General features: G+C 42.2%; 2 protein-coding genes across 4 annotated transcripts in view; both read right to left on the bottom strand.

Moving 5' to 3' along the window:
* Window positions 1-1,843: 1,843 nt before the first annotated feature.
* On the bottom strand, window positions 1,844-5,186 carry LOC110984446 (lactadherin-like). The gene is made up of 3 exons (XM_087133264.1): window positions 4,626-5,186; window positions 3,711-4,086; window positions 1,844-2,331 (listed from the first exon to the last, which is right to left on the bottom strand). The coding sequence occupies exons 2-3, from the start codon at window positions 3,885-3,887 to the stop codon at window positions 2,143-2,145; spliced, it is 366 nt and encodes a 121-aa protein (XP_086989390.1). The 5' UTR covers window positions 3,888-4,086; window positions 4,626-5,186; the 3' UTR covers window positions 1,844-2,142.
* Window positions 5,187-7,531: 2,345 nt separating this feature from the next.
* LOC110984447 (uncharacterized) overlaps window positions 7,532-23,159 on the bottom strand; it is a 28,315-nt gene continuing 12,687 nt past the window's right edge. For 2 of the 3 annotated variants that reach the window (XM_087133261.1, XM_087133263.1), the window contains exons 6-17: window positions 20,159-20,301; window positions 19,306-19,409; window positions 15,720-15,883; window positions 14,881-15,035; window positions 13,200-13,306; window positions 11,933-12,075; window positions 11,321-11,509; window positions 10,693-10,992; window positions 10,240-10,284; window positions 9,529-9,561; window positions 9,093-9,163; window positions 7,532-8,502 (exon numbers count right to left, since the gene is read on the bottom strand). In XM_087133261.1, coding sequence (XP_086989387.1) covers window positions 8,446-8,502; window positions 9,093-9,163; window positions 9,529-9,561; window positions 10,240-10,284; window positions 10,693-10,992; window positions 11,321-11,509; window positions 11,933-12,075; window positions 13,200-13,306; window positions 14,881-15,035; window positions 15,720-15,883; window positions 19,306-19,409; window positions 20,159-20,301 — 1,511 coding nt within the window. In that variant the 3' untranslated portion in view covers window positions 7,532-8,445. The remainder of the gene's footprint in view (window positions 8,503-9,092; window positions 9,164-9,528; window positions 9,562-10,239; window positions 10,285-10,692; window positions 10,993-11,320; window positions 11,510-11,932; window positions 12,076-13,199; window positions 13,307-14,880; window positions 15,036-15,719; window positions 15,884-19,305; window positions 19,410-20,158; window positions 20,302-23,159) is intronic. The other variant, XM_087133262.1, reaches the window with a different exon arrangement.

Genomic DNA, 23,159 nt, shown 5'->3' with positions numbered 1-23,159 from the left:
TAGCAACGACTCGGTCTCGGGAGATATCTGATAACAAATTTGATCTTGACCAGTAGGTTCCTTAGTACCTTATTTATAAACTGGGTTGACTCCGTAACAAGGGTCTTCGAGTCTAATCAACAGTCGTCTGTTTTGCCCCTCGTGGTGATAAGCGATCTTAGAAGAACACTTTGTAGGTCTTAAAATGACTAAATTTTCAGAGTCAAAGGGGCCATAGGTAATTTTTGGGTTTTTGTTGCCGGCATTTAAACGTTCGTGGTCATTTGAGACGATATATATTTGAGTTGACATGTTCTATTTATAATTAGATTTCTAAAATTTTTCTCATTTTTATTCGGGCGGGATTTCTACTTTAATTAGATGTTCGACGTCAGCGTCATATTTAATAATTAATCCAATTTTGTATGAATCCACGTCGAGTTTAGTAGCTGAATCGGGCAGTGGCTCGTTCTCTCGCGCGTGCCTCAACTTTTTATGCTTGCCGTCTACGAGCACCACGTGATCCATTCCTTCCAACTCGACACAATTTACGCAGCAGGTGCAGTACGTACAACCAAAACACTCGATACAATGGGCACACTCGTAACAGTCCTCGCAACTGTCCAAGGCATTTGAATTTCTGCAGTCGTATGAATTAAAACAAGCCACGCAATTCATACATCTACCGCAATCGTCGCTGGTGGAGCAGTCCTTACATCTGACGCAGTCTTGACATTCGTGACAATTGTGACATTCTTTACAACCGATGCATTTGCGTAAACTTTTGGAATTAAAACAACGAAAGCAATCGTACGAATCTATCAAGTTGATCGAATTTCTCGTGTCTTTGCAAAAATAACAATTCACGTTTGTAGTTTTATCTACCATTTATTTTAATGTATTTTTAGTATTGTTTGTTTATTTTTCCGTTTTTTATGATGGGCAAGTCTCGACTTGTTTGCAAGTGATTGCCAAGTCACGAGTTGTCTACAGCCAGGGTCAAAAGTTCAAGGTCAGTGAAGTGGAAATCCCCGGTGCTAGTCACGAGTTGTTTACAGCCGGGGTCAAAAGGTGAGTGGGAATCCCCCCGTTTTTTGGGTCGATGTACTACCCAAGGGTTTTGAGCAAAAACGGGGTTCACGTCATTTCTGGATTTTCCCATTTTTTCCCACCAAAAAGGTTTCGGCGATTTTTTGAGTCGATGTACTACCCAATGGTTTTGAGCAAAAACCGGGTAAAAAGGGGCGTTTGGTCCAGAACTGTCCCTTCCCTACTACTTTCGGAGTTCCTCCTTGGGATTTCCCTTTCCCAAATCCGAAACTCTTTCTTATAGGCCTTTAAAGATCAATGTCATAATGACATGGCCGTGCTGGAGCCTCGTACCTCCTGATGCCTCTCACAAGAGTTAAAATGGAGGTTATGCAAGGGAAATCTATCAATCCGTATAGTGGAAGTAGTGTCGGTCAGCGACACAGAGCATCTCGCGTGCGTGTGTGTTGGAAGGCTTTCTCCTCGCGATAGGAGCTGTTTCTTTTGTTGCAAAATTCAAATCTGCGTCGTGGGAAAAAAGTGTCCCTACAGCATTCTTGATTCCCGACACGTCGATATTTCAACAGATCTGTCGTCCATATTAAGCGGTAACAAGTGAAGTGCACGTGTGTGTGTAACAGTCACCATCGGAGAAAGTTACTTGCGTCTGTCAAACGTTAATTCAAGTGTCGCGTAGGTTTTTTTCCTTTCAGGGTAACTCCCATGTAAGTGACTGCTCTCCAGCCGTTTCGAAAGAATTACATCAAATTTAAATAATTGGTTTGAGGTAAATGTACAGTTCCAATTAAAGAGGATTTAATTCGGTTAACTCACACATTCAAAGATAACAGGAAAAATTAAATCCAAACATTACTTGCCTTCCAACGCCACCCTCCCCCTGCGGGGTACACCACGTCAGGCAAGTTGCTATTAGACCAATATATTGTCGGCCGTGATTTTGTGTCCCACAGAGGCCTACGTGGAAAGTCAGACACCAGCCATGAACACCAGCCCAATCTACAAACTTGGCCTACTCCAAATTCAGCAATTCAATGATCTCTTCGAAATGCTTGAAATTTTATAGAACGGACTTCGTTTTACCACGAAGCGGTAAGAACCCAGACAAAAAGCGATCTAGTATGACGTTATTGAAAGACAATCTACAGAATAAGAATCGTCCTTGCCTCTGCAGCCGATGAGCTCAATCCGCATCGTTGGGTATGTGTAGTACTGGGTTGGTCTGACGCGGATGTAACGAGCTTGAATCGGCCTGTCAAAAATGGTGGTAACAGGTGTGGGTATGTCTTCGCTGCCTTCAAATGTCTGTCAAAAAGGAGAAGCAAGAAGTTTGTTTAAATCCACCACAGACACCACATCGTCGAATTGCACACAATAACCCTGGGTCTTTTCATATAGGCTACCTAGATTAGTATCGCTGAGTGAACCACTGTGACATTGCCCAATCAATTAAATCTGTCGAGAACATCAAAAGAAGGCAGCTGCTGAAAGTGTAAAACTGGTCCATTTCCGTGGCAGAGTTGTAATGCTCGACTGGAGTGTGACGCCAGTCATAATTTTTGGCGACTCGACTCCCGATGGATATTATGACTCGACTCGAGTCACTGCGACCAAATGACTTGACTCGAGTCTAGCTCTCATGAGAGGACCTGACTCGAGTCTAAAACATGAAAGCAAACGTCTGCAAAGATTTTCAGTGACTTACAGTGTCGGTTTCTATAAATGTTCATGTCATGTGTTAAGATCAAGAGTAAAATATGATGTGACCACATGTAGAAACTCAGATATATTTTTAAATTGCGAAAAAATTCCTCTCGTGTTTTTATTTATAGTTTTGTGTTCAGACATTGGCAACTCGAATTGATTTAAGCTAAAAATACTTGACTTTTTGCCTGATTACTCGACTACACTCCAGTCACTTCGTTGCAATGCCTCGACTGGACACGAGTCAGAAAAAAATAATGACTCGTTACAACTCTGTTTCGAAGTCTTTGAACTGTTGGAGATAATACTTCTAATATCTTTTCCCTTTGCCCTATCCTTTTAAGGAGGCATCCTTTACATTCAGCAGAGAAATCGTCTGATAAAACGACCCATGGTGTTAGAATGACACCGATGGAGTCCAAACAAAAAAGATCATGGTTTCAACAAAGGACTTCACATTTGGGACCGATTTTAATATTTTGATTGTTTTGTTCTCGTTTGCGATCAATCTGATCAAAGCATTATCTAGATGTGATACGGCTTATATGAGTAAATATTGAGTTTTTTCTTTCACTGTAATGGTGTTTGCTCCATAATCACTTTATCTGTTTATCGTAAATACTGTAATGGCTATCTCAAATTGAATTCAACACGAGCGGATTCACAATAGTGCGCCACCAAGAGTTTGCAACGCGTTGGCCAATCACAATGCGCGAAATTTTTCGACCAAATGCGCATTTGGAAAGGGTCGACAAATTTTTCGCGTTGGGACTGGCCAACGCGTTGCAAACTTTTGGTAGCGCGCTATTGTGAATCGTCCGTATCGAAATCAATTCACAAGACGCTTTTTATGTATGTAGACCTAATTATTCTTTTTTTTGTCTCTGTCTGTATTATTGATCTTTCCAAATCAAGAAAGGCAGAAAGATTTTTCAAGAGTAACTTTACCATTTTTTCGGATAAGGAAAATGACCGTTTACCTTCGGCACACTCCCAGGATCTTCACTACGGGTCACATACAGCCAATCAATCCCGTCATCACTGTACTGCACTCTGAATCGGGTCACTCGTCCAATCCAATGTAGAAAGGCATTGCGCTGCCCTGTATGATGACCCCTTCCACCTGCAGTTGCTCTCCCAAATCGACCCCCAACCATGACGTATACTTGTCAGTCCGGGCCGGACACCAACCGTCAGCTATCCCGCCGCCTCCTGGGTTGTTCAGCCGGCCGTTTGCGGCCCTGCAGTTGCCGGGTGCGTTGATTTAATTGTGGTAGACACTTGAGGCTGTGATTCTGGAATCGGGAATGCTACCGTCCTCCATTCCGAGTCGTTGCCGGCAGACGCGTCCCTCCACTTGAAAAAAAAACAACAACAGTTGAATGTTAATTGCAGAGTAAACAGGTTGTTTATTGTGATTATACAGTTGACTGATATGAGGGTAAGGGACTTATCCAAGCATAATTTTGTACTCGGTATTGTTGGTTTAGGCCTATGTACTTTCAACATTCATCTAATTCACCCCCATAAAGAATCTTCCGTTTTCCATTTTACTCATTAAACACAAAATGAGAAACTGCCTTCCATTTTGATAAGAAAAGCCTTTGGGTAACATTTTATCGCGGTCGTATAATATTGTTTAGGGCCATATTCCGTCTTAGTCTTATTCTTGTAATTATTCTTGACCCAGTGTGACTGAATTCGGATTGCGTGTAATTGACTGTAACGTGTAATGTAACCTGTCCATGGAACCACCGGCTTGTACTCGAACACTTCATTATGAAGCAAAGGCATGGCTCAGCATATCGTCGGCACCATGCAACCACTCTACACTTCACCCCTCATGTCCACAACGTATTACCCCGTGAGTCGAACAAGCAGGAGAGCACACCTACCGAGGCTGGCAAGAAAATGTGCCAGTCCAATCCAGTATAGACTCATTTAGTCACGGAGGCGACCCGGCGTCAGAGACACTGTAATTCCGTCTGTACCTTTCTTCAACATCAACACTTGTGAGGGTTGTCGATGCTACTTCAGTAACAGGAAAGAGATATCAAGGTTTCTCGCTGTTTGTGCAGTTAGGAAAAAAAATAACCGATCTACAATTACTTGCGTCACAATTTAGCGCGAGAAAGGAAACCAGAATAAGTTGTCAGTCCCCGTGAACAATCGGATGGAGGCAATGCTTTGTTTCCTGTGTGATAACGCTTCTTTCGGAATTGTTCCCGTTGCTTCCTTTCCAAAGAACCACCACTCTCTTTCAGTGTGTCCTTTTTTGTGCTGTTGAACGTGAAGAAAAGGCCAGATCGTCGAGTAACATGCCTCTCATTGATTCATTGGTTCTTTCTTATGGACTTAGCAAAGAGACCATGAAAGTGTGCATTTCAGTCCCGAATTAAAAAGGACCACACACCTTACTTTCCATGCACACCAAACCGTACTTGTGCTCAGGTACGTGGTTGGATGAACTACTGATGTCGATAGATACCGCACGAGTTAAATGCATACAGCAGGTATTAAAGATCTATCAATAGGATTGAAACCATTGAAAAAGAATAACCACAATGACGTATCTCTGGTATGTATTGTTAACATTTTAACTGTCGCGTTGGGTCACGTAGCTGGTAAGTTCGAGTTTGCTGAGGTTTGTGGGGTGCTACCAATTATTTCCCCAACGGACTACGAAAACAAAAGAACATATAGCCAGATATTTTCCCCAACACTTGCAGGCAAGAGCGGTGGGGAGGGGTGTCACATAGCCCCTTCCTCCCCCGAACGCCTTTATAGACCTTTTTCAAAGCCTACTACGCATGGGCGGCCCGGCTTCGGATCCAGAAGGGATTGGGGTCAACCCCCGCCCCATTTTTTTTTAAGTGGCCAAAGTCTAAAGGTTGCAAGTCCCCCTGCACGCATTGACCATGTTAGGGGTCTTATTTGCGATTAAAAGATAAAATGGCTTCAACAACGACGACAATTGTTGACCGCTGTGATGTGGGATATGACATTTTGAACACCCGAGGGACGCATATCGCCTCGAGGCGAAGCCGAGGGCGCTATGTGTCCGATTGTCATATATCTGTCTTGGATACTGTCCGTTTATTGGCCCAGAACGATAACATGACGGGGCTGTATATCTGCATATCACACTCACCGTGAGATATCTCTTTCTGCCGACTGTGCGTGAACGCGTGCGAGACAGAAGAGCTTCAGAGAGTTCGGGGACGAGCATTTCCGCTCCTTTAGTCAGTTAGCGTGGTACGCATGATACGTTTTTCGCATAGGCTACCGGGGAATTCGATCAATGATCGTGCTCGTAAAACAGACTCGTTCCCGTCCCAGCAGCGTATAATAAATGCGGGAACCGCCAACCAGACTACATATACTCACTGGTACTTGCAGACGATCGTCGTTTGCGTCCGTTAGGTTAATTATACAGTTTGACAGTAGGCCTATCGTTTTCTGAAATTAAGGCAGAGGTATGACAAAACAATTGTTGACCGCTTTGGTGTGGGATGTGAAATTTTGACCACCCTCATGCACGCATATAGCGCCCAGAGGCGGAGCCGAAGGCGAAATGCGTCTCTCGCTGGGGTGTTCAAAACGTCATATCCCACACCACAGCGGTCAACAAATGTTAATTATTCTCCCCTGAAGAAAAAAATTCGACCCCCCCCAAAAAAAATCCTGGATCCGCCCCTGTGGCCTAAATATCACCACTGCGAAGTAACATCACGGTGTGACATCCAGAGAAAGGGCGATAAATAGACGAATATATTCAACAATTGCATTGTCGGACACTGGCGTTCCTTAATTAAGCACTTGGGTTTGTGAGGGGTTTTTAAATGGGGCAGCGCTGCCGGTTAGGGCCTTGTGTAGTGAAGACCAGACGTGCAAACATGACCCGTTATTATTGTCTAGTACGTCGAAGAGACACCCACACACCCTTCGTGGATACCGTACCAAGTGGTGCCTTGGGGACACGGAAATAGAACCGGACAAAAATGATTCCTGTGCCAGTTACTGACTAACATCGCCTTTGGGCCAAAGTTAAAGCAGTACTACTTTCTTTTTACCGTTTCCCGGTAAAAATGTAATTTCGTTCGGTTGAGCGGGGTAGTTCTTACTGTGGAATGTATCACTCCGCGTCGCGGAGGTGCTTTTCTATGAGTCTCAGGGTGTAGCAAGAATGTGCTATCTGCAGTCCGACAGGCAAACACTACTTCATCATGGCAACTTATTCTTGTTATTTGCAAGGTTTTTTTTCCATGGGTTTTTACCCCCCCCCTCCCCAGGTTTTAGATTTTAAGGCGCCGGGAAGGGCAACTGCTTTAGAATATTTGTGAACGAAATGCAGCTACAGCTACAAACGTAAGCACTGTGGCTTACTCTCTTTCTAACTCCCTGCACGATGTACAATGTAATGCCCACTTGTCAAGACTAGCAGAAGTGTTCACACGTGTTGTTTTATTATAGCACTACTATCTAGTGAGTGCTTGGCAAGAACTGCGTCATATATGACGCAGTTCTTGCCAAGCACTCACTAGATAGTAGTGCTATAATAAAACAACACGTGTGAACACTTCTGCTAGTCTTGACAAGTGGGCATTACATTGTACATCGTGCAGGGAGTTAGAAAGAGAGTAAGCCACAGTGCTTACGTTTGTAGCTGTAGCTGCATTTCGTTCACAAAATTCTGTGAAATGCATTTGCCTTTGGAACTAGCGAAGGCTGATTGCAGCATATGAGGACTGACACTGGTAAGTGTGCGTAGACCTGCAAACTAAGCGACACAGCACAACAGTTCTTTCTTTTCCAAAACTTGGAAGTTTTTGGTTACTTTGTTTATTTATCTAAATCATTAGACATCAAAATAAAACCAAAAAAATGAAATCAGTGGGTGTGGTTTTCCCTCAGTCATATTAACCTTGCGGCGTTTGACATTGCATTCAACGTCGCAGCAACGATGGAGTTTTCAGCAGCATCCATCATGGATCACCAATAATTAATTAACAATAAACAATGTTAGTGCTGGTTAAAAGCAATGCTGATTGCAACCTCGGCGACAACTTTCTTTCGATTTTTCAGCTTTAGGTTTTTAACAACCCGCCACACCCCAAAAGTACCCTTGAATTCAGAATTAGAGACAGAGAGAGTGAGTGGAGAACGATTTGAACAGACACCCACCCATACGGCTCTCCTAAACATTACTTCTAGATGGTGAACAAAAATTGAAAAGCATGCAACAAAGTGAATTAAGCACGACTGTCATTTCAAGACTTTCAAATACACACGTATTTATTGATCTAAGACCCACGAATGAGAAAGAATAAGTGATATTTATGCTTTACAAGGCGATTCGGCATCTCAGTCCCCACCATCCCGTAATCATTCCCAATCCCCATTCAACCTCCATCCCATCTCACCTCCAGCCCCACACTCGCACTCAGCCCCTACTGATCAACAACCGTGATTCCGGGTAGAAAAGTGCCCAGACCGGCACCCACTTTCACCCCCTCTTCAAATAATATCCAAAAATATATACTTATAAAAATGTTCCTCCAGTCTGTCTACAACTTTCCCAATGGACCAAGACTGGGATGGATTAGATTCTCCGAAGCAACTAAACCGTACGCCATCAAGAAGCTGCATGAAATCTGCATGAACACGTTAACAATCAGCCGAATCCAGACTTGAGCCAAGACATTCATTAGGCGCTCACATCAGCACATCACTGGAGCGCCGAGTGCGTCGAAGAGTAGTTTCTTGACGAACCTGTGTGTAAAAACAGAGAACGTTGAGGGCGCAGCACATGAGCTCCAGGCAGAGCTTCAATGTCTCCCTGCAAGATGCTGAAAGCAATGGGTTTTAAGGAAAGTTTGAAAAACGCGATCTGTTTATGAGCATTTTGCATCTTTTCCCTTTTGCTCAAACAAAATCTCACCTCCTTCACTGTGAATGTTAACCTTTGAAGCGTTATGTTCCCAGTGCATTGCAATGTAAAACTTTGATACAGAGGAAAGCTTTACGTTCATCCGTGTGCAATGAACGTTTACCCATTTCTTTGCATACAATTTAGCCAAGAGTTAATTTTGATCTTGTGCAGCAATTTGAGGCCGATGCGTTTCCAAAAAGAGACGAATTTCTAGTCACGTTTTTAAAAATCAGGCTCGATTCAATCTCTTCCACGAAACACGTTAACTAGTCCAGACAGAACGGGGATGACGAATGCAGACAGAAGACTAAAGCATCGATGTGTATCAATACCATGCATAGCTGCAATATGAATGGATTTTAAGACATCCACCTTGAGGTTCAAGTCAAGGCCAAGCTTAAGTAAACGAACGTTGAAATTTGAAACCTACCTTGACAATGATGAAGGCAGCCAGTAAGCACACAAAGCAGACGCCGAGAGCGGCTACCGCAAAGATCAAACCTTTAGGAAAAAATGGGTAAATTGAAAAAGGAAACTCTTGGAGATAGCAAACTTACTTGTTTCGCCCCTAGTGGACTCGAAGTCAAGTCTGTCGTCGAAATTCGAAAATTACTTCAAATCAGTCTGCCACGGAACCCTTGTCCTAGAACGAATCCTATGTAGCGTCACATTCCTATACTTATGTGAGTTGGCATTCTGGGTGTGAGCTTCGGGGGGGGGGGGTTGTAGCACACAAGGAGACAACTTCTGGCCTCGGTAAATATCTTACGCATGACAAGTTCCAATTAAGGAAGTATGCATTAACTTTGTGTGCATGATAAAATCTTCTTGCCATCAAATCATACTTTCTTTCTTAGAATCTTTACCTTTTTCCTTGGGCGAAACTCCCTGCTCATTTCCTGTCACAAAAAGATTGTAACAACGTTTACATCCAACAACTGTGATCAATGAATGGTGAAGCCAACAGGATCCAACAGATCAAGTTGTATTACACCTTTTGAAATTCTCTTGAAAATAAATGTCAAGGCGCTATTTGCCTTCCAGATAGTTTTTGTTCTTAATGCCATTCATAGTTATTTCTTCCTATAAACGAAATCGGACAATTTTAAGTCGTTAATATTTATGCCCTTTCTAATGACATTTAAATACCAACTCCAACTGTTTTAAAAATCTAAAAAAAAACTCTTATTGCGTTTAGTGTTTAATAAATTATATATTCATTACCAAATTATGTCTGTATTGCGTCTGTAAGTTCGTGCTGTCGTCTGCAGCTATGCATGCTATGCATGCATATAGCGCGCGCACGGTGGTACGTGTATTTCCTCTCTTCTATACGTCACAGAAATCAATTCATTAGATGCTAATGAGTGGTGACGACACGTCCATTTTTATAACTGCAGACTGGACTCCCAGGAAAAATAGGTACAAAAACTGTGTTTTATTAACATAAAAATGTGTGTTGCAAGGGAGATATTGATATGTGCCAATTTTATTAGACTTGAATAGGATTCAATATGAAAAAAAAAATCAACATCGTTGGAGTTGGTCTTTAAGCAAAACTGAACGAGCTCACTTACCTTCAGAAACCTTGCGTGGCGGTTTGGGTGTTACGGTATTTGGAACTATGAAACACAAAAACATCAATTCTCAATTTGGAAGTGACTTTCTAATGTTACATCGTTAATTATCCTGGTTGAAACTTACACTTTTGCACAACAGTTAAAATAACTGATCGATGTAAATGGACATTGGAATCGACGCTTTATACGAATGTGATGTTTTTTCTTTGCAGAAATGTAGACGTTCATGAATTTGGAAACCTTGTTTTGGATGAAACAAATTTGATCCAGTGCCGTGTGTAAATGTATTTGTTCTCCAAATTAATGGGTGTATTTAGTACACAACTGCACGACATAGGCTTCATGGCAGCGACATCTTGGTTAGAATAAACACATTGTGTTAGGAAATTGTCCCAAAAAATGTTACGAATTCACAAAATGGGCTTGCTTTTGCGAGATTTTGTCACTAACCTACAACGTGAAGATAGGTACTGTCCATCTTCGACGTGCCGATCTGACCTATGACGGTGGTGGCGACGCACACGTAAGACCCTGTGTCATTCTCCTGAACTTTCTCTATAGTTAGATCGTAGTCTCCTGACTCAGGTCGGTCCAGTAGGACAGTCCGGCCCTCCGGGAGCATCTCCGTACCGCTGACCTTTCGCCAAAGCACCGTGATGTCGATGGACGGCACGTTGACATGGCAGCGCATGGTGACGGTCTCTCCACGTTCCAGTCGGTTGGGAGCATGGATTGTCACCATCATCTCGTCTTGATAAATATGGGATAAAATGAACACAAACACGACTTTAATGATCAATCATTTCGACAGCGTCGTATACGACGAATAGAGTAGGTAGTAACTAATTCCTGTCGATCAAACCACAATCGGTGTCCAAAAGTTGGGGAAAGCCAAATTTTCCCGGAAATATAAGGAACTCTCCGATTGACATGATTGTTCCTTCTACTTCTCACACCATTACCCCCAAATCCAATTCGATTTGGCCTGCAAGAAAGCACTGTACATGTACACAGTTTCAGTTTGACAGATATCAAAAAGAGAGAGGGCGTAAATCAAAAAGAAAGATCTGTCCATCACCTTTGTTGCACTTCATGCCCGGGAACAGCGCCTCGCAATGACACTTGCCCGTGAGCCGGCAGAGTGCACCAGAAACACACGAACATCTCGGTTTGCTGCCAAAGTCAAGACATTCGTGGTCCTCGTCGGATTGCCTGCTGTTTTGCCCTGCCCATGACCCCAAAACACGGGATGGCCCGTCGTAGCAAGCTGGAGAGAGAAAGGAACAGCGGTTAATTCAAAAAGACTTCTAACTTGGATTAGATTCAGGCATGCTGTCGTCTTGGTTTCAAGACCCTCGTGCTGTCTGCATATCTCTCTCTTCCCCTCACTGGAAAGTACTGCTTTCGTTACCAAATCTCTGCAAACGTTACTTTTAATCCATTCCACCTGCGTTCGATGCTGTAATGAATCGTGTTTCAAACCAAGCATTGATTCCTTCGGAACTGCATTCGACTACATATAATTAATTCAACATCTTCTGACTAAATGTTTTTGTGTATCGTGGAAATATATGCATGGGCAAAAATATCGGGCAGTAAGGCCAAGACTGGCTACGTAGGCCTAAAGGCAACAGTCACATTTTGAGACGGAAGCCCAGAATATCTTGGTAAGGATAAAGAGGGTTCTTACTCTGCAAGGCACAAACTGTACGGACATTTTGCGAGCAGAAAGTTGGCGACCAGTGACCGCCAGTCTCATCGTTATAGTTTAGAACTGCGCAGTATCGCTCATCTCGCGAGGGATCCAGTTCGACGTCTCCCCATCTTTCGTAACTTTGGGGTACGAATGGAAAAAAGACAATATATAAAGACAATATAGACAATATATTTCGAATATACTAATAAGGCAAGGCAAGGGTAAGGTTTTGTCTGATGTCGAACGCTTTTGACGTGCAAAATTTGCTTGAATGCCTAATCCTTAGGCCTTCACGCTTGATTGAACGGAATTCCACACTTATTTGTCACTGTGTTTAACATCAACGTCGTGGGGACCAAATACGTTATAGAACAAATTTATTGTCTTCTTGGTTGACGATTGAATTACACACAACGGAGTGGCATTGCATGCTTGCACCTTCAGAAAGTGAAGGGGTTAATTTCTTTTATTGGAAAGTCTGGACCGACAGGTGAGGACAAAAAAGTGGTCTGTAACATATTATATAACTTTTGAAAATTGTTTTCCCTTTTTTTGGTGATAATAATGCATTGTCGTAGTTGGAAGTCTAAAAAATGCTTCACAATCTGGTTACATGCTTTACTCAAGACAAAAAGTGTGGGAGGAGGATTCAATAGCACATCCACCACCTCAACAAGTGGGGGGAGGATGATTCAATAGCCTATCCACCACCTCAACAAGTGGGGGGAGGATGATTCAATAGCCCATCCTCCACCTCAAAAAAGTCGGAGGAGTAGGCCCAGACCCCCCCCCCAGAATTACGTCCATGCTGAGTTCAAACAAAAACGTTTCGGGGCAATACTTTTTTCCCCAAAATCTCGTCCCGACTTTCCATTAAAAAAATGTCCCCTTTAGGCCTAAAATGTGGAAGGCCCTGCCATACAACGCTACATACGCTTCAATACGCTAAATTATAGTGTTCTGTGATCATCATTGAACAGTACCATGCAATTTGCGTACATTTTACCAATTAAAATGTTTGTCAAAAACAAAACGATTTGTGACAGATTGTGCAAACCCAGTTTTTCACTGACTCAGATGTGCGAACTATCAGGGCAAGGTCGCACTTGCAAACAGGACGCGGCCATTGTTATAAACCATTCACTTAACTATAAGGGCCCATCCCCTGGGGTTCAGACTCCGCCTATTGCAGAAACCCTAAGATGCCTGTCTCATTTTTATAGTCCATTCTTTTGGGGATAAGTTACCATGCCTACCGTACCCGTTAGGGTCCAGCGGGCTGCCATCTACCCAGTACCATGTATCATTCTGTTGGTAGTAACGCAGGCCAAGCCATACTGCGGGATGCACGTGGCGAGACAAAAACGCCTGGATTATATTAAAAAAGAAACAAGGAGGATGGATGACACATTAAATGTTATCTCTTGGGACCTTTATATAAGAGTCATTTTCTACCGGGCTTATCACGTATTCTTGTCAGCAAACCTGCTCACACTGAACAAAATGTTGCTGAAATAAGAATTTACATTCATTGCTCACAAGTATCTTGTCAAGACGTCAGTCCTGACTTCATAAACCTGTTGTAATGTGGGTGAGGAATCTTCAGAATCTTCAGAAATTTAATTGCATGAAATCATCCGGAGAGGTTTTCTAAACATGCAGTGCGTCATTTATGCAGCAGGCAGGCTATATTTTGAAATGGGTTTTTTTCTGGTTAGTTCTTCAAGATCAATGGCTTCCAGTCTGGCCTTGAAGTACTTCAAGTCAGATGCAAGACCCCACGAGGATAAAAGTCTCCACATATCACCAAATATGGTCGTAACTTTTTCGATGGGCCAATTTGGCAAAGATTTCATGTAATCCTAACCCAGGCATACACGACAAGCCTGTGGACTACCATTGGCCTGACCCTAACCACTCAGGAGTAAGACTTTTTGAAAGATCTGTATCCCAAAGACGCCCACATGACCGGGAAATGAGCTAGTCGTAAACAGCATCCACTTCGCAGCTCGGAGTTATTTTCGGGGCGTGGCTACAAATGTACTTCCACAGCAGCATAATGAAATGAAAAATGTATTGGCTACCATAAAAACGGTCGTTCGGGTTCAGGCATGACAGGAAACTCCGGGAACCGACGTGGGGATGATTTTCTCCGCGTGGAGAAAAGGTCCCCGTTTTTTGGAGTTGCGGCTCCGAGGGTTTTAATTAATATCTGCTTGTTTAAGAGGTTCGGGTATAATTTAATGACAGAGCGAGAATTTTTCACAGTTTGACAATCGATAATGGACAATAGTCTATTTCCACTATCGATGGGGAAAAGTTTGAATCGTTTTCATAGACAAAAAGAGAAGAGAAAGATAAGAAAAGAGATCGATGCCGTCAATCGTGAATCGATATTTTACAACAAACTACGGAAAACGATATTGTACACCTACAACATACAGGAAGCAGGAACTCGTTCGACATGCCAATAAGTATGCTCATGCCTGTTCGATATGCAAATAAGTATGTTACTGCTATTATGCTTTGCATAATAGCAATGGCGCCACGCAAGAATATTGAAAGGCAGGTTGTAGGCACGCATATTCTTGCTCCAACAGTCTTCCAGTAAGTCTGAGACGTCACATTAAACAAGACACCTGATTGGTTAGCAAGCATCGACTCGTCAATTCGGTAAATTTGAGAAGTCGCTCTGGTTTCCAAACGCAGCGGTTTATGGACCAACCACACAGTTTGTCTGCTATCGATGTAAACTGTCAATCTAAAAGAAAATCACGTATACGACATGTGAGGAACTCCGCCGTAGCTGTTCGTCTGCGTTACTGGGCGCTATGCTTTGTAATGCGGGGGCAATGAAACTCAAATATCCGACAGAAACAGTGTTTTACTGACGGTGTCATACCGACCCCCCCCGGCAGACTACACATCTTATTGATTCTCACATTTAACTCCGCGTCACGCACGATGACCAGCTTTACACCTTTCCCAAACCGCTCTTCGCAATCTCTGTTAGCGTTGTCCCAGTTTCCAACCTGGTTATACCAGTAGCATCGGTCACGGAAAAAAGTTCCTCCATCTGGACACAACTGCTCACCACCTAAAAGAGAACATTGGCCCGTGTCAGAAAACTGCAATCGTCAAAGAGTCACCGCTGTCGATTCTTTGATTCGAAGAAAGTGAAATGGATTAGAGTCCACGGGGTTAAACATGTTCAGGAAATGAACTGACATATAACAACACTATTATAAGTCGCCTGTCACTAACAGTGTCAATCATTCAGAAGAACCGATCTGTCATCCTTTAGATTTAGAACAAACAATATAATTTAGATCGAGCGACTACGGGGGAGGGCGTTCGTGTGCCCCATTGGATGATCCCCGGGTCTTGAAGGGCCCCGTTTGGAGTCTTAAAATGAACAAACACTTTATATTTTAAAAGGCTGTTCGTTTGCTTTTAATGACCCCCTAGAAATTTGTGTTCACTGTACTCTCGAGTACAAAGAGAAAACTGTACTTACAAAAACAAATTTCGCAGATTAGCGATATCGTAGTCTATTTAATGTCTGTGTCAAGCCACTTGACCAAAAATTCACATCAAAACGAAGTCATTTTATCACGTCTGAAGGCGTTTACAGAGTGCCAGAAACGTAAAGGGCTTGATGTTGGTTACAAATTAAAATGTACTTTTGTATGCCCTGACAGACTGTGTGATTTGTCATTTGGGGGTCTTTTACGAGATTGTGTTCAAAATATGTTTCCTAACGAGTCTACGTGATACTCACGAGGCAGCGCACAGATCCTGCCATTGTACGAATTACAATTCGTGGCCCTCCATTTCCCTGTGTTACTAAGTAGAAGGGCGCAGTTTTTGGCGTGGTCTGGAGTCAAGGCCGAGTCTGCGCCACCATCGCCTCGATGGTCCGCTTCGCTGTCTGAATTGAAATTCCTGCAAAGAAAGACCCGAAGAAGACCCGATTACTATGTACGTTTCATGCTGACCACTGATATTGGTCTCTGTATGCTGAACTACGGGGGGGGGGCACGGGATGGGGCAGACAACCCCCCACGTCCGTGCCCCTCCCCCCATTTAAAACTTTCGAAATGTCCTCAACTTATGTTCAAGCTGCATTTCATCTGCTCATTGTGCCTCCTTAAACTAATACGCGGCACCAGCCGATCATCTCCATGAGGCAGCAACTTTCCAGTAGCAAACAGGAGTGTGTATACAAATTATCTGCGACTTCAGCAACATAGCCGAACCAATGATGTAAGCGCAGCCGGAAAGCAACGCTGAGTGGCGAAACTCGAGTGAATGGGGAATCTAGTGGACGGGAAATCTAGTAGACGGGACTGTGAAAGGTTCCCAACAATAGCACCCTCATCCTCAATCGTTTATGCAACCAGTATAAATGAGTGGAAAAAAAACTAAGCCAGTGAACTGAATTAACAGTTTTATGCACCGGAAACATACTTTTTTAAACTTGTATACTTGCGCATTTGTGTCTACTTAAGTCCAAACAAATTAGGGCGAGAGCAGCTCAAATTTTGATAAGATTTTGTCTGTGGGTGTCCTGAAAGATATCCAGAGACAACGGCTGGAAATGGGAAATGGCTGCAAAGTTGTGAATGGAAACTCAGGACATGAATCATGGAGGTGAGCCAGCAATAATGCTTTTCGTTTCCTTCTCAGTATTTTGTGATAAGCCAGCCTCGTCCCCATTGTTACTGTATTTCCCGCTCGGCTCCTAACAGCAACCCTGAGTAGCTGAATAGGATACTTGTTTTTCTGCAGTTCCTTGATCCTTGCGTTTTTTTCAGGGCCTACGTGTTTCCTCTGAATTAGTACGGTCACATTTCCTTATAAACACTCCTATTTCCATTTCGATTTATACAAAATAATTGCTGGATGGAATTTTAGTATTTGGTTTACAAATATCGTTTTCTCAATACGTCACGCTACAGAGAATTGACTCTTTTATATACTACATAGGGCCCACTGCTTATTACTAAAACGAACACTGATTCGAAGCACGGTCAGTACCGGGCTATTCATCACTAACAAACATTAGTTAAACCGCGGTAATATAGTTTGGGACTTTTTATCGGTCAAGAATCGATCGCATGGTGTGGCACATATACCCATGTACACCGGATCATGAGAACGTGAGCGTTGTTTCCGTGGTACATCAGATATGTACGCCATGGTGTACACTGCCTCGATAATTGCCACTGTTAAAGTGTCGTTTCCACCGCGTTATATTTGCGTGCCCTTGAGTACGAGGCCGTACAACTGTGCTGCATGATGCAGAGGGGATTGAGTATAGCGCTATTCTATGCTACGACCGCCATTCTTGTATGCATCATTCGTTCCATAATAATCTATCGACAGGTAACAGCAGGTTGATTTTTGAACAAAGAATTTCTCTCGTTCCAAAATTGACATCAGAATTTGGTTTTTGTGCAGGACAGCATAAGATAGTAGAAAGATCCAAAGATCCATCCAATCTGTATGTGTGCGAATACAAAAGTTCCGATATCTACATAGCCACAGGTATGACACGGGAGACCCTTCAGTTTTCGATATAACCCACGATAGAATTGGATAACCATCTGGAAAATTTCCTGAGAAAATGTTGAGGCAAGAGATGGTACAACCAGTTATTCAATTCATATGAATTTGGTTGAAGGAACCAGGACATATAAATATTTTATAAATTTGGCTAAAAACCCTTGAAATTGCATCTTTCGGTTTCAATTACCCTGATTTTAAATTTTTGCATATTTGCATATTCATGAGCAGAACTATGATGTCATCCAAGGCACTGAATCTCAATGTTACTGATTTGTGCACAGACAATTTCTAGATTTTTTTAACCACTGCTATGGCAGATTTTATTTTCTTTGGCAGTTTATTGCTGTGTGAGTATGTGGCAATAATCCAGCAAAAATCCTTTCCGCAGAAATGTTCCCAGATAGCAAACTTGGGATTCACAATTTGAACATGAAAACATGGAATCTGAACCATATCTTCGTGGATTTACATCAGAGCAAAAGCGCCCTCACTTGTCCAGAAATTCTTGGTCAATTTTTAATGTTTGAAAGAGTCCACCGTTCAGTTCACGAAACTCAAACAAGATGACAAACAGTCTTCATATATGGAAGAAGAGTACAGACATACACAAAAGGTGATTCTAAGAAAAATTCATTTCCTGGTTCCTTTAACTAAACACTTTGTTGGTGAAGACATTTTCATTGAAATGAAATGCATTGTGATACAGTAAATGTATTTCACTTCAGTCCATTATATTCGTAAAATCTGCCACAAAGCCTTGTTGCCTATTGTGACGGGGTCTATGGGTTTTGTACACCCTTGAGGGCAAAAATGCCCTCGGCTTCGCCCCGGGTGCCTTTTGCCCCATCAGGTGTACAAAACACCATGGACCCCTAGGCTGCAGGCAATAATAACGCACAATGTTTGGACATGTAAATGATTTAACAACTCTGAGACAGTAGGTAGCCGCGGGTACGCTCTGTGCTCACACACGAGAACGAGGTTGAGAGAGAAGCCGTTATCACCGCCCCTGGATACATGGAATTCTAATTTGTAGCGAAGCAGGAAAACTGAGTACTGTTGTGTGATGACCCTTTCACCATAGACCACCAAAAGGGCGTTTTTCCCCGGTAAACCTAGAGGACACACGTTGTGGCACAGGAAAAGTCAAGCAGGAAATAAACCACTTGTAGAAAGAAAACAAATTCAACAGGAAAACATACTCAGTGCTCGGGCCAGACTCGTGTTCAGTTAAATAAACCCAAGTACATGTACATTAACTGATTTTCATAAGAGAATTCTGCGTGCACATAACTAGAGCATTGCCAGTCTGGCCATAGAAGTTTTCATGAAACCAATATGTTGCAAACTCACTGACAAAAATAAGAAATCCACCCCCTAAGACATCAGAAAAAAGATCACAACTTTCTCAGGTGTCTAGAACACTCACAAATCAGAGCTTAGTTCACCATCTGTTCAATTTTTAATAAGTAATCTAATGATCTTGGTGGTCCCATAGTCTTGAAGCCCGTCGAAATTTTAAAAAATGATTCCTACACTACATTGCGAAATGCAGCATTTTCATGGCACTGATTTCATTCAAACCTCATGCAGATACAAGCTGGTGTTCCTGTGGGTAGGGTCCACATTTTTTCTTGTTGTTCGAACCCGTCAAGTTCATGGGCCCTAAAACGCTCTATAAATAAGAGAGAATTTGAGGGTATGCAAACTGTGATTCGACCGGCGTAGGCGATTTTTGATCTTCTTACGGGACTGCACCCAAAGGGTGCTACTCTGTTTGTAAATTATATACTAACGTGTAGTCGAAGGGAGTGTCATCCACCCATTTCCAGTTGCTCTCATTGTGGGTGTCATGCAGGCCGATCCACACGTCCCTTGTGATTTCCCGTGCGATGAAATCCTAACATAAGGGAGGAAAAAAATAAATTAGGAAAATCCCAAATTACTTGTGTCACAACCACAAAACATAGAAACAAATAAAGAAGCAGAACAAAAGAAGACGAAGGCTCAACTCGAACAACAAACAACCTGAAATCGAAGATGTAAATAGCAATTTCTGACAAATAGCAATTCCTAACTTCCCTCCTCTCGTGGCGTGGTGGTGTTCCATAAAAACAAACCAGTATAAAACAAAACAAGAAAACAACAACACCTTCCGTTGACCAGGACAGTGACTGAAGTTGGGATGCATGACTTAGTTAGGGGATAGCAGGGACAACTGTGCCATCAGACTTAGATTTGGCAGCAGGGGCAACTGTGCCATCAGACTTAGCGGGAAAATAAACTTGACAAGTCACATTCTTTTAATCAATATTAATTGTTAAAGATGTAAGTATCGAGTGTAAACAGTTCAGTCGTTTAAAAAACACTCAGAGTTAAAATTGTTCAAGGAAAGAAATAAACACAATGTCGACGAACTCTGAAACTGGATTTCCCAATCATAGTCTCCAGAGATCGGTCTCAACTATTTTTGAACGACGCTGCAAATGTTTCTGTTTATTATTTGTTTGTATGCTTTCGTTTTTATGTCTTCCGTCTGAAATGTCTCTAAAATACACTAGGTGTACGGCCAGGCAATGTTCTCGAAAGTGAGCGTGAAGGGGTTTCGGAGATTCCATAACAAATTAAAAAAAAATTCTCGGTCCTTACATTCATGTCTTGATCGACTACTGTCACAAGGCGCGAACCATTGTGCATACGTTGGCAAGCCACATTGGCATCCAACCACTTGGACGTATCGTAGTATATGTAGAGACATTCCCCTCTGAATGGTACACAGTCTGATGTTGCTGCTATAGCCAAACGGATAGACAAATAGGCATGAGCAATATAACAGAAAAATTAACAAACAAGAAATAACAATCGTACAAGTATTCACAAAGACGAACAAGCAAGACGGAAGTTTTTTACTAATACTGAGCATATCCTCAACCATAGATTCGACCTGTCCAGTTTCTAATGCGTGTTGCCAATGACGAAGTAAGTAGTTTAACACGTCATAACAATCGTGCTTGAAAACAGGCAACAAAGCAAATTCTTTGTCCCCCCAAAATTTCCAGCCGTTCTGCGATTTCGCTCTTGCTTGGAAACTGTAAATTTCTTTTTTATTATTGGGTAACATTGGTCCCCCCCCAATAAAAAAGTTAGATCTTATACTGCATCTTTTAGACTCCAAGCCACATCATTTTAAGGACACGTCTCACAGTCTGCTCTTTTTTTGCTACAGAGCAATACAATAGGGGAGGGTGGGGCAAGTGGGTCATCGGGGCAACTGGCCCACTCTTAGACCAAATTAAATTGAAAGGTTATGAAATTGACCGGTTGCGTTTAAACAACTATATTTATTTTTTCAGAGATTCAGCTGAACATAAATTGAGGCCCAAGTGAAAAAATAAATAAACTTCAAAAATGAACTTCATGAAATGATTTAGGATAACAAAAATACCCAAACCAAGCAACTCCGTACTAGGCTTAACATTCCAAAAACCAGACATTACCTGACTGGAGGAAACGTAGAGGAATTTTCTGATTAATTTTTTTAATCGAACTCTAGTACCTCTCGGATAATTACGATTAGTGTTTTATTATCAATTTACTCATTCCAACATTCATTTCGTACTCGTTTGGTGGCAAGTTTTAAGGTTTTATGATGTGGTCCACTTGCCCCTGGTGTGGGGCTAGTGGTCCACTTTTGCATGAATTTTTAATGAGTTAATATTGATAAGTTTTATTAACGTAATTGATTTCAGCTGTTTGAAATAAACAAACGAGTGTTTTGGTCATGTTTTAAGAGTAGATCTATCCTCTTCTGGGATTATCAAGTTACAATTTGTTCCGAATCAAGACTGGGCTGAAGTCTAGTGGCCCTGCTTTCCCCTACTCTATAGTCCTATTTCGCTCACGTGACTAAATGTAAACAATACCACCACGTACGTGTGGACCGCCTTGGCCACGCAAGAGCGCGTGCAAATTCTGCACTACTTTATCTTGAATAAGTAGATCACCATTACAACACTATGCACTCAATACCATCACAACACATCAGAGGTCCTGCACGATCGTGACATCACTGGGAAAAGGTCTATACCGTTATGTAAAGGTGCAATTTAATGCTCAAGTTAGCTCAGTTTCCACGGTTGCATTGCGAAATCGCAGCGCGAACACGATATGTCCATATACCATCGGCCTAAAGGTGAAGTTTTACTTTCCTCGTTCTCTGCTTGTGGCGAAGGTCCTCCCTACATGTTCGAAAAAAAATCGAAGAAATTCCTCCTCTCGGGATTTCCCTTTGCCAATTCTGACAGTCTTGTTCCTCTCAGAGGACTCTTGAAGATAAAACAACCAGGTGTTTTAAAAATCAATGTCATAAAGACATCGCCCAGATCCTCGTGCTTCCCGTTGCCTGTCACAAAAGTTAAACGAGAGAACGGAGGCAACGCATGGAAAATCTATCAATCCAGACAGTACCGTGCAAGTTGTGTAGATCAGCAACACGGGGCATTTCCAGTTTTCGAGTTGTAAGTGCGCAGGTGTCGGTATACGTGTAAGGAGCAATTTCTTTTGTCTGTTAATTCATAACTGCGTTGTGGTGGAAAAACTGTCCCTATCGCGATTTTATGGAATTCCATATCTGCCGTCGCCCATCGCCCGTCGTCCGTCGCATTTTGCTTTTTGTTGTGTCCCAATTCTGCCATTTACCAGTTCCAAACATGCCATTTTCCGTCGTGCGTCGCCCGTCGTGCGTCGCCCGTCGTGCGTCGCCCGTGGTTTTTTTTGTCACGATTGCGCAGTGGTATTTTTAACTTTGACCCTTTATCGTTTCACATGTACATGTCCTTGTTCGATCGATCCACCATGCCTGACTCTCATTTTAGCAATAGAACTAGAAGATGTACATGTATTCGTTTTAGCAGTTGCGCCAAACTCCAATTGAAAGAAGAAATAATATCCTGACATCGGCTAAGTAACGTGTATATGAAATAATACCATTTTGGTTACATAAATAAATCAACAAAATAGACTTTTGTTAGGGTAGATTGTTTTTCTCGATAACTTAGTTACTCTAGACGTAATTTTACTCGTTAACAGCCAGACTTTAGGTCTACAGCCTATGTGATATTTCTGTCTGTCCCTGCACGATATCCCACAGAACGGAATGTAAATAATAGATTATTTACAATGTTTGATTCCCAATAGTTTTCATAAGAGACGAACTGATTCAACATTATTTTGAGGGCAGGTATACCTATGATGAAATCTGCTGTATACTCCAAATTAGACATGACTTTATTTGCAGGTTGGCTCATAGAAGTCTTTTAAACAGTAACGTTACTTGTTAGCCCCATAAATAATGCTGATGTGCTGGACAACCTATTCTCATTGGTCTATCCACCATGGCATACACACCCACAAAAACCAACACGTCATATTTTCTGAAACTTAAACCAAGTGGTAATTGCCCCTTAACAATACATTTAATAAACAGTTTGTTATCCACAGCACGTGTAGTATTTCTGGATTTCAAGGTGAAATTGAGAGGACAAGATAGAATATCTGTATCGGTTGGCAGATTTCTTCCTGGAATTCGATGAAAACAAGTCGGCACATTTTTACAGTATGCAAATTAGAATAACACTGTGGATAAGTTGGC

Source organism: Acanthaster planci, linkage group LG02 (assembly GCF_054643075.1).
Source record: "Acanthaster planci isolate LZ-2023a linkage group LG02, COTS_SCS, whole genome shotgun sequence".
NCBI classification, from domain to species: domain Eukaryota; kingdom Metazoa; phylum Echinodermata; class Asteroidea; order Valvatida; family Acanthasteridae; genus Acanthaster; species Acanthaster planci.
Note: the sequence above shows the minus strand (reverse complement) of the source record. Positions and strands in the feature narration are given on the sequence as shown.